This window comes from Chiloscyllium plagiosum, chromosome 3, assembly GCF_004010195.1.
Source record: "Chiloscyllium plagiosum isolate BGI_BamShark_2017 chromosome 3, ASM401019v2, whole genome shotgun sequence".
Taxonomy (NCBI): Eukaryota; Metazoa; Chordata; class Chondrichthyes; order Orectolobiformes; family Hemiscylliidae; genus Chiloscyllium; species Chiloscyllium plagiosum.
The window spans coordinates 107,972,310-107,984,501 of record NC_057712.1 but is presented as its reverse complement, the minus strand read 5'-3'; the positions used below and the strand labels follow the sequence as shown (position 1 = coordinate 107,984,501).

Genomic DNA, 12,192 nt, shown 5'->3' with positions numbered 1-12,192 from the left:
TCATCCATCGTCCTTTCCACCGCTGTAATACGATCTTTGACAAGCAATGCCACACCTCCCCCTCTTTTACCCCCACCTCTGCCCCTACTAAAACATTTAAACCCTGGAACCTGCAACAGCCAATCCTGTCCCTGTTCTATCCATGTCTCCGTAATAGCCACAACATCGAAATCCCAGGTACCAATCCATGCTGCAAGTTCACCTACCTTATTTCATATACTTCTTGCATTGAAGTATACATACTTCAAGCCACTTTCCTGTTTACAGGCACCCTCCTTTGAGATTGATGCCATGTTCCTAACCTCCCTACACTCCAGGTCCTGCACCCTAAAGCTACAGTCTAGGTTCCCATGCCCCTGTAGAATTAGTTTAAACCCCCCTGAAGAGCACTAGCAAACCTTCCCCCAAGGATACTGGTGCCCCTCAGGTTCAGGTGTAGACCATCCTGTTTATAGAGGTCCCACCTTCCTCAGAAAGAACCCCAGTTATCCAGATACCTAAATCCCTCCCTCCTGCACCATCCCTGCACATCTTTATTTTGGTACTTGAATCACTTATACCTTCATGTAGTTTTCCAGCAACTTGTAATCAAGGGCACACATCCATTTCGGCATCAACACTCCTCAATATCACATCACTTAAGAAACTCTTCACTTCCATCCTTCCTACGAACATGGATAGCCTCACTCGTAAGCACATTGCCTTCCATCTGCTATTTTCTTGTCCACTCACTCAACCTATCCTGAAACCTCTTTGTGATCTCGCAAGATATATTTCCATTAGTTTTGTTTCATTCACAAACTTGGAAATATTATATTTGTTTCCCCAGATCCAAATCATTAATATAATTTGTGAACAGCTGGGGCGTGAGTCCTGATCCTTGCAGTACCCCATAAGTTATATGTTGGACCTGTGCTGCCTTTGGTTTACCTGGCAGGGATCTACATTTGCTAAGCAATATCAAAAAAGCAATATTGTTATGACTTCTGGTAATGGTTATTGTGATTTAGTTCTATACCTTCTTCAAAATATATTTGGCTGAAAAGCAATTCAAGATTGAGATTTTACTTGTGGCCAAACTATGAAGAGCTGCAGGCTGTTCAGTTGTTTCTTCCCATCGTATCACTTTTATGATTCTAATTGGCCCATTCTATACTTGCTAAGATTGAAGCAATACGAGCAAATAGAATCCAATATAGTACTTAAGTTGATTAGTGTTTTTATATTTATATTTTTTACAAAGCAATTCCCCAGGTGATAGTTCAATAATAACATAACTGTATCATTTTTTGCTTCCTCTTTGTTTTAACAGCCTTTGGAACTACTATGGCATTCGCTGGATGAATGGTTAGTTCTTATTGCCACAGAATTGAAGAAAAATAAAGAGGACTCTGAAATGGATGCTAAAAACATCACTTCAATTTTACTGAAACAAAGAGCCCAAGAACAGCAAGAAGTTGTCACTAGTCGAGTGTTTAAGACTGTTAGCAAAGAGATCTTGGAAGACCAACATGCCAGCTTAGAGAAGCTTGAAGATAGTGACAACACTACACAGGATGCCAGTTCAGATTGTCTAGATGTAATTTCTATGACAGCAAATCGACTGAGTGCAGTCATCCAGGCTTTTTATATGTGCTGTTCCTGTCAAATGCCTCAGGGGTGAGAAAAATTCAAATTTTGGTTTATTTTCAGTCATTGCCTTTCTATTGTTATCTTCATCTGTCTACAGGATAAAATAGTTCGATTGTGAAAATTTCACCTGGTTTTCACTGGAGCTTTGACGTCAAGTATCTTTTTCTCCAAATAAGAAGCTCAAATTATCTAGACCAGGTAGCTCCCATTTTTGACGTTAGAACTAAAATTCTTTCTATCTCCTCTACTGTGGTATGTAGAAACATGGACTTTTTTAGACCGAGATAGAAACATTAAAGAACATTGGTATTGGTACAGTAAGTGAACTAGTGACTGATAGCTTGAGGATTTTATAATCATTTTAGAAGTCTAAGTGCAGAAGGAGGGATTTTGAAAATGTGCGGCTGAAGCAGAAGGGGGTAAGATAGATGCCGCAGGTTGTCATACTGAATCAGAGGGCATGCAAGAAAATGTAATGGGAGCAGTAGACCATACAGACTTTCAATATGATCATGGCTGTTTGAAGGCTCAACTCCACTTTCTTTCCCATTCCCATATCCCTCTGTTTCCTGAGAGATCAAGTAACACTTTCTCTCTCAGCGAGAAATACATTCATCGCAGGTGTCCATTCTATTGCAGCATTCCAGTTCCTGCCTGCCTATGCAGCACCCAACTGTTTTGCTGGCGTACCACTGCAAACCTTCTATACTTTACAGCCCTCTAGTTTGCCTGTTGTTCTTGCTTCCAAGAATTCTTGGGAAAATTGCAGCAAATGTGCTGCCACAATCGCTTCTGACTTCTTGACTCAATTGAGACTGTCAGGTTTGAAATCCAGTCCTCTTTTTTTTTTTTTCTTATTTATTCATGGTATGTGAGCATCACTGATAAATCCGGCAAACTGTTGTTCATCCCCAGGTGATGTGAGCTGTTCTGTTGCACCACTGCAGTTGATCAGGCATAGGTGTACCAATAGTATTATTAGGAAGGGAGATCAGATTTTTGAATAGTGACAGTAAAGGACTGTGATCATGGTTCACTATTGGAACCAAAGGAAAGAGGGGTAGGCCTCTTGGTCACTCGAATCAATATTATTTGAGGGTTGAGGGGGTTCCCTCTGTATTTAATCCCCATGTCCTTCTGCATGGTTGTGGTCATGGTTTTAGAAGGATCTGTCTAAGGAATCTTGGTAGATGCTGCTGCTATGGAGCACTGGTGGTGGAGCAAGTGGACGTTTGTGGATGAGTGCCAATTAAACGGTCTAGTTTGTCCTGTATGGTGTCAAGCATGTTGAATGTTGTTGGAAACTACACTCATCTCGGCAAGTGAAGTCAATGGCCTTCTCCTGCACTGTAATAATTCTGTAATGTGGGGTATTCCATCACCATCCTGATTTGTGTCTTGTACATGGTGGACAGGCTTTGCGGAGTTGAGGGATGAATTGCTCTCTGTGGGATTCCTAGCCTCTGGCCCACTCTGGTAGGCATTGTATTTATATGGCTCGTCCAAGTCAGTTTTGGTCAATGGTAACCCATAGAATGTTGTTAGTGGAGGATTTAGTGATGGGAATGCCATTTAATGTAGAAGGACAATGTTTAGATTCTCTCTTGTTAGAGATGGTCCTTGCTTTGGCATCTGTGTGGTGTGAATGTTTCTGCCACTTTTCAGCTCAAGCTTGGATAATGTCCAGATCTGGCTGTATTTGGACATAGTATCTGAGGAGTTCTGAATGGTGTTGAACATTGTGCAGTCATCAGCAAGCATCTCCTCTTTCATGAGTTTATGTTGAAGGGAATGTCATTGAAGCAGCCGAAGATGAGGAACGTCTGCAGAGATATCCTGGAACTGAGATGACTAACATACAATAACTGCAACCATTTTCTTTAAGTCAGATATGGCTCCAACCATAGAATTTCGACTGTTTTCCAGTTTTGTTAGGACTCCTTGATGCCGCACTCAGTCCTGTTGCTGGAATTTTGTCAGGGCCTGTATGCTTTGTAGCATTGAGTGCCTTCAAGCATTTTTTTGGTATGAGGTTGAGTGAATGAAATTGTTTGAAGACTAGCACCTGTGATTTTGGGAACCTCTGGAGTGTCCCAGATAGGTCATCTACTCAGCACTTCTGACTGAAGATAGCTACAAATGCTTCAGTCTTGTCTTTTGCATTGCTGGGCTGGGTTTCTCCATTACTGAGGATGGGGATATTTGTGGAGCTGTCTGCTTCAGTGAGTTGTTTAATTGTTCACTACCATTCACAATTGGATTTGACAGACCTGTTGAGCCACAGTCTGATTCATTGGCTGTTGAATCATGTATTTGCATCGCTTAGACACTCGACGTGCAAGTGGTCCTATTTTCGCTAAGTTGACATCTGACTTTTAAATAAGTTTGGTTCTGCTCCTTGCCCTCCTGGACTCTCCATTGAACCTTTTTTAAAGGAGGCTGGTGAGTTACTGGAGTGCATTTTGCAAATGGTACACATTTCTGCCACTGTGCAGGTGGTGAAGGGAGTTGATATTTAAGGTGACCGAGGTGCCGAGCAAATGGACTGTTTTATCCTTGGTGTTAAATTTCTTGAGTGTTGTTGGAGCTCTACCCATTCAGGCAGGTGGAATACATTACATCACACCTCGTATATTGTGAACATGCTTAGGGAGTCAGAAAGTGAACTTGCAGAATTCCCAGCCTCTGACCTTAGTTTAATTATCACAGTAGTAAGCTTAACGTCACAACAAGATTCCTGGGATATTGAAGGAAAATACACAGGAACAAATGTAGTCAAGTTTGTCATTGAAAATGGCTATTAATGCTATTCTTATGGGATTATGTAATATGTATGGTTCTCATGGAAAATATGAACGGTAAATGCAATATTGGCACCTTAAAAGGAGTAAGTAGAAACTAAACTTATCATTAATTTTTCTTAAAGTGGTTAAGAATTAATAAAGTGAGTAGAACTTATCCACTATTTTAATTTTAATGCCTTAATGTGGTTAGAGATGTGTTGACCTGCATTTGTGACAATTTTATGGTTAGTGCTGATTGGAATCAACTCTACTTTCAGGTGACCACTTTTTCTTGAACTAGACTGATTTGATTGGTTTGTAGGTCACTCCAGTGTAGTTGTCCAATGTTCAAATATTCATCTAAATTAATGTGAACATACATGAAATGGAAGGTGTTTCACATTTTTGTGTGCATGGTTGGAGGTAGGTTTTGTGCAACAGTGACCAGTACCCAGGTACTGTTATTATTAGATTAGATTACTTATCGTGTAGAAACAGGCCCTTCAGCCCAACAAGTCCACACCGACCGCCGAAGCGTAACCCACCCAGACCCCTTCTCCTACATTCACCCCTTCACCTAACACTACGGGCAATTTAGCATGGCCAATTCACCTCACTTGCACACTTTTGGATTGTGGGAGGAAACCGGGGCACCCGGAGGAAACCCACGCAGACACAGGGAGAATGTGCAAACTCCACACAGTCAGTCGCCTGAGGCAGGAATTTAACATGGGTCTCTGGCGCTGTGAGGCAGCAGTGCTAAGCACTGTGCCACCGTGCTGCCCAATAATTATCCTGCACATTAAAGTTCAAGCCAGACCTGGAACGTAGAGTATGATCATCTTAAACTGTGCTTTGACTTGAACGACTTGCCTTTAAAGTATGAGATTACATGAGTGTTCAGATGCTTTTTTTTTCATCCAGGAACTGGTGAGTGTTGAAATGCATCATATTCATCTTTTGCGTATGCTAAGACTGGCCAATTTTGTTTTGGTTATACCATGCTCTTTTGAGCCTAACTCTGATGTTAGTTTAGTTATTCAGCTGGGTGTATGATCTTTACTTACTTGGTCTCAGCGTAGGGAATAGGTTTGAACCATATACACTTGCCAAATGATGTCAGTACAGAGTTAGCATTTGCATAAGCTGCAATGGAATGTTGAAGTAAATTTCAAGGCAACTTTCTTGGTTAATAGCTTGTGATTGAGATATAGTTGTAATGAGGTATTATCCTTTTTGGGAGCATTCAGTGATTATATGATGTTAACACTAAGGATTTTAAAATGAAATAGTTTGATCACAGAGCTATTATATTTAAAAATGGCTGGTTTAATGTGTGAAACTGTTTTATCTTGTGCACATGATTGAGATTTAAGTGTTCTGAAATGTAGGCTTTCATTATGTATATATGATCAGCTTTTCAATTGAAGTGATATTCATAACCACGTAGAAGTAGGTCATTTGGCCCAGTTGAATCCATGCCATTTTTGAGATTAATACAGTCAGACCCACATCCCTGCTGTATCATTCCAACCTTGCAAGTTTTTCTTTCTTAATTCTCTCATGAAATTTCTTTTTAAAATCATTGATTGTCTCCCCTTCACCACTACCATTGTAGGCAATGAGTTAGATGTTGTTATCATTTTTGGTTTTAAAAAAAAAGCTCTTCCTCACATCCCACATAGAACACATTGGTGAACATGAGAAAGAACATACATCACTTTTCTTTTACAGAATGACATCACCTCGCTTTATAGAGTTTGTGTGCAAGCATGATGAAGTTCTGAAGTGTTTTGTGACAAGGTGAGCATACATGCTTTTCAATGCAGCTTCACTGTAGCATTATTGAGTGCTCATTCAAAAAAATATATATTTTGTTACAGAAACCCTATAATAATATTTGACCACTTTCACTTTCTTCTGGAGTGTCCAGAGCTGATGTCAAGATTTATGCATATCATCAAAGCACAGGTAGGCTTTGTTAAAGCTTATAAATTTAACTTTAATATAAGAACTCAGTAAATTGAAATCATGAGTTTGCAAGTCAGTGATGTATCATGTTCCGATTCTGAATGTCATTGAACGTTAGATGTCATTTGAAGTAGCTGTTACAGTTAGCCAATCGGTTATTTGTTTACAAGGGGGCAATTGATTGAGGTCATACTAATAAATATAGTGATTTCCTGCTAGAAATGTTGCGTGCCTTGTGAAGATGAGATTGTGTAGTGCTGACAATATGACCCCTTAAAATACTGGAGGACAACTGCTGCTCGTGAAACTCCACTCTTGTGAATCGATGTTGAGAGCCCAGTCTAGCTCGTGCGTGCCTACAGTCACTCTAGCTGAAGTTAATTTTGTTAATACTGAGTGATCAAGCATGCATCCTTCATTGTATATGGCTTGACTACTAATTGCCTTACACAAAGTAACATTGGATAACCTTGTTGATAAGTTCTTATCACTAACAGGCATTGCCATATTCAAGTACAGCAGTAAATTATTTTAGCATGTGATTACAGATTGTCGTCACACTGTATTGCTGTTGCATTTTGTCTATAGTGGTGGAGGGGTGGGGGAAAGGAAGGTAGGATAGGAATTTTGTTTCTAAAATAGCTCTTGCTCCAATTCTGATCATTGGTCACTGTGTATCACAAGTACTCTGAAATGGGCCTGAGGCTGCCACTTTTGGATCTGAAAACTGTCCAGTGTGTCTGAATTTACCCTGGAAAAGTAAGTTTTTCTCAAAATAAAGCAAGACGAGTGGTATTTTTCACAAATAGGATGCTGCTGTCAAACTGCAAAGACATTCTGCATACGAAAAAATAAGTAATGTGGTATATGAACTTTCGTCCTAATACAGCGTTAAATATGTACTTCGTATACCTCAACAACTAGTGAATTGTATTAAATAGCACATCTTTTTGGCAGTTTCCAATGAGAACACTTACTTCTACAATCACAAGCATGCAAAACTCAGTACATCTAATATTGAATTAGATTACTTAGTGTGGAAACAGGCCCTTCGGCCCAACTAGTCCACACCGACCCTCCGAAGAGCAACCCACCCAGACCCATTCCCCTATATTTGCCCCTTCACCTAACACTACGGGCAATTTAGCATGGCCAATTCACCTAACCTGCACATTTTTGGACTGTGGGAGGAAACCAGAGCACCCGGAGGAAACCCACGTACACACTGGGAGAATGTGCAAACTCCACACAGACAGTTAACTGAGGTGGGAATTGAACCCGGGTCTCTGGCGTTGTGAGGCAGCAGTGCTAGCCACCATGCCACCATATTGCCTGATATTAGAATCAAGTCCAGGATTGGACAGCATTTGCTGTCCAATCAAATGTTACGAATTATAAGCATAACACAAAAAACTCTTGTCAATTGGGCTTGCAACTCAGATCACTTAAACTTATTCACTGTTAAGTATATCCATACACAGGTTCCTGTCGTCTGGAAAAAACAAACCACCTGACCAAACATTGAGCTTTGTTTTGAATAAAGTCTTGGGGGACAGTAAATCCCTTGCACATTCTTCATGGCAGTGCTTGGAGTTGCTCTGCCCTTTATTTGCTCCTGTCTTTGAAATTTGACTTTTTTGCATTTGTCCTGATGAGCGCAAGACAGAAATCTTTGACAGCATGTCTCTTATTTTTTGAGCAATATCCTTGTTAAGTAAATCGTTACCTCTATCTGTGTCCTTACTTCCACTACTTAATCTTGCTATTATTGCCTCATGGTGTGAAACCTTTCTGTTCTGTATCCTTATTCTGGACTAGCATTTGGTGCACAGGGATAAGAGGCTATTGATTGAGGTCTAGTATTACAATGATAAGGGGAGCATCAACACTTTCTATTTGTCTTCATCTTCAATGCAGTAGCCTATATTTTTATTAATTTTTTTTGTACTTTATAAGAAAAAAATCAATTGGGTTCTTTTCTCACTTTTTAGCCCTTCAAGGATAGATGTGAGTGGTTCTATGAACACCTTCATGCTAATCATCCTGACTCTGATATGGTGCACAGGCCAGTTCATGAAAATGATATCCTACTGGTTCATCGAGGTATAGTTTGAATTATGTTAACTGTACAAAAGTAGTTCCTTTGAAAACTTCATCTTGTAGCAGCAATGTTTCATGTCTTCCCTCTTTTCTGAATGAAGTGTGCAAGAACAAAAGAAACAATCATCTATCTTTTATTTTAGAAATCTTGTCAAATTAACATTGGATTTGCACCTTTTAGAAATATCATGATTGCAAATAAAACTGTACCATTGCAAATGACCCTTCAACATGATGACAGGATGCTTTTTTCAAATATAAATTACAAAATAGTGAACAGTAAGAAGGCCATGGATCTTCAAAGAAATTATATAATTTGTTCCTTCTCAGTTTTATTTGACTTTATGCCTGGTTAAAGTATGACAAATTGTTTTATTGTTCCCATCGTAAAGATTGGAATTATCAAATTGTCCATTAGATTAGGTTAACCACCAGAGCAAGGCTGGGATAGGGTTTCTTGGCAGGTTTTGTGAAATTGAACTATTTTGTATGCAGATACTCCCCTAGGAGAACCTGTTGCATGGAAGGAGCTCACTGCTGCCTACAAAGGAAATGTGGGTTATCAAAACAGCTGTCCAGCTGCAGTGTCATGAAAAGGTCCTTAGTAAGCAGGTTCAGGGTAAGCCAGAGCCCCTGCAAAACAAACCCCTCGTGCTGGGGCTCCAGCACAAATACCTTATGTATAAATGGAGAGACACCAACTTCGTGTGACCAAGGAATGTATCCTCGACAGTACATATAGGGGATTAATTATCTATAACTCAGCAAAACAAGGGGGCAGTTACTTGGCTCCAGGGATTTGCATTCAGTAAATAGGAATTGATGTTAAAGCCAGAATTGAGTCTCTTCAAAATTTTACACCTGGAGAATCAAATGTCATAGTCATTGAGTTATAGAGATCTACAAGGATTCTGGGTAATCCAAGATGTAGGACGGGAAAAATTTCTGGTTGTAAGAGTTGCTTTTTTGGGGTATTTTAGGAGCTGGGGGTGATTTCCTCGAATTCCAGGAGCAGCAATTACTGTTTTATCTGCTGTTGCATTGTTTTGGAACTTTGGGGGGGAAAAAAGTCAAACAACAGCAGTTTTAAAAGGGAGAAGAACAGACAAAGGAAGCACTTGGTGAGGTCCGTGCAGGAGAGAGAGAGAACCTGCACAGTTAGTGCCTTTGCTGTTTTTGAATTCATGTGTTGCTGGACATCGGAATGTATCTGGGAAAATTAACAAGCAGTGAATTTCACAATTAATCTTGGAGGAACCAGTTTGGGCGAAGTTCACAACACAATCAAATAAGTTAATTGTTTGTTTTAAGTCTGTCCAAGAGAGAGGCTGTATTAGTGAGTACAGTGGGTTCTTTCTTGATTATATGTTTTGGAGATAAGTCTCTTGATTAAGGTTAAAATATAAGCCATAGCTATTAATTTAACCTGGTGCAGTGTTTTGTAGAGGAATAAGACGATGTTATTTTCTGGGTTGTGAAGGAGCAAAAATGGCCTTTGCAGTGATATGTACTTCTTGTCAGATGTGGGAGTTTAAAGAGAGTTTAAGGGTTACTGTGGATTATGTCTGCCATAAATGCTGTTGGATGTGAATCTTATCAGATCGAGTGGATCGGTTGGAGAGACAGATAGAAGCAAGGAGGAATTTGCAACAGTGATGTGATGGATGGCAGTTAAAGGAAAGGGGGAAAGTCTCAGATACAGTCAGAGATGGGTTAACTCCAGGAAGGGTAAGAGAGGTAGGGACCTAGGGCAGGAGTCTTTTGTGGATATACCCATTTCAAACAGATATGCTGTTTTGGAAAATGTAGGGGCTGATGAATTCTCAGGGGAACTTAGCACAAACATCCAAGTTTCTGATATTGAGACTAGCTCTAATGCAACGAGGGGTACGTCGGCTTCCAAGAGGTCAATTGTGTAAGGGGATTCTGTAGTCAGAGGTAAAGACAGACGTTTCTGTGGCCAGCAGAGAAAAAGCAGAATGGTGTGTTGTTTCCCTGGTGCCAGGATCAATGATGTCTGAGGGTGCAGAATGCTCTCACGGGGAGAGGGGCCAGCAAGAGGTCATTGTCCACATTGGAACCAACAATATAGGAAGGGAAGAGGTTGAGGCTCTGAAGGGAGATTACAGAGAGTTAGGCAGAAATTTAAAAAAGAAGTCCTCAAGGGTAGTAATATCTGGATTACTCCCAGTGCTACGAGCTATTGCGAGCAGGAATAGGAGGATAGAGCAGATGAATGCATGGCTGAGGAGCTGGTGTATGGGGGAAGGATTCACATTTTTGGAACATTTGAATCTCTTTTGGGGTAGAAGTGACCTGTACAAGAAGGACGGATTGCACCTAAATTGGAAGAGGACTAATATACTGGCAGGGAAATTTGCTAGAACTGCTTGGGAGGATTTAAACTCGTAAGGTGGGGGGTGGGGGGGGGGTGTCTGCCATAAATGCTGTTGGGGCAGGTGGGACCCAGGGAGATGGTGAAGAAAGAGATCGATCTGAGGTGGGTACAGCTGAGAACAGAAATGAGTCAAACAGTCAGGGCAGGCAGGGCCAAGGTAGGACTAATAAATTAAACCGCATTTATTTTGATGCAAGGGGCCTAAAAGGGAAGGCAGATGAACTCAGGGCATGATTAGGAACATGGGACTGGAATATCATAGCAATTACAGAAACATGGCCCAAGGATGGACAGGACTGGCAGCTTAATGTTCCAGGATACAAATGCGACAGGAAGGATAGAAAGGGAGGAGGGAGGCAAGAGAGGAGGGGGGAGTGGCATTTTTGATAACGGTTAGCATTACAGCTGTGCTGAGGGGGGATAATCCCGGAAATACATCCAGGGAAGTTATTTGGGTGGAACTGAGGAATAAGAAAGGGATGAGTTATTTGGGTGGAACTGAGGAATAAGAAAGGGATGATCACCTTATTGGGATTGTATTATAGAGGGAATTGAGGGAAATTGAGAAAAAAATTTGTAAGGAGATCTCAGCTATCTGTAAGAATAATAGGGTAGTTATGGTCAGGGATTTTTACTTTCCAAACATCGACTGGGACTGCCATAGTGTTAAAGGTTTAGATGGAGAGGAATTTCTTAACTGTGTACAAGAACATTTTCTGACTCAGTAAGTGAATGTACCTACTAGTGAATGACCTACTCTTGGGAAATAAGGCAAGGCAGGTGACTGAGGTGTCAGTGGGGGAGCACTTTGGGGCCAGCGACCATAATTCTATTTGTTTTAAAATAGTGATGGAAGAGGATAGACCAGATCTAAAAGTTGAAGCTCTAAATTGGAGAAAGGCCAATTTTGATGGTATTAGGCAAGAACTTTCAAAAGATGATTGGAGGCAGATGTTCGCAGGTAAAGGGACAGCTGGAAAATGGAAGCTTTCAGAAATGAGATAACAAGAATCCAGAGAAAGTATATTCCTGTCAGGGTGAAAGGGAAGGCTGGTAGGTATAGGGAATGCTGGATGACTAAAGAAATTGAGGGTTTGCTTAAGAAAAAGAAGGAAGCATATATTCTGTATAGACAGGATAGATCGAGCGAATTCTTAGTAGAGTATAAAGGAAGTAGGAGTATACTTAAGAGGGAAATCAGGAGGTCAAAACGGGGACATGAGATAGCTTTGGCAAATAGAATTAAAGAGAATCCAAAGAGTTTTTACAAATATATTAAGGACAAAAAGGTAACTAGGGAGAGAATAG

The 12,192-nt window shown here is 40.5% G+C and overlaps 1 protein-coding gene across 1 annotated transcript in view; it reads left to right on the top strand.

The window, feature by feature from the left end:
* hace1 (HECT domain and ankyrin repeat containing E3 ubiquitin protein ligase 1) overlaps window positions 1–12,192 on the top strand; it is a 68,317-nt gene that overhangs the window by 28,887 nt on the left and 27,238 nt on the right. The window contains exons 6-9 of the mRNA XM_043687021.1: window positions 1,313–1,659; window positions 6,150–6,218; window positions 6,299–6,386; window positions 8,378–8,489. Of these exons, the coding sequence (XP_043542956.1) occupies window positions 1,313–1,659; window positions 6,150–6,218; window positions 6,299–6,386; window positions 8,378–8,489 (616 nt within the window). The remainder of the gene's footprint in view (window positions 1–1,312; window positions 1,660–6,149; window positions 6,219–6,298; window positions 6,387–8,377; window positions 8,490–12,192) is intronic.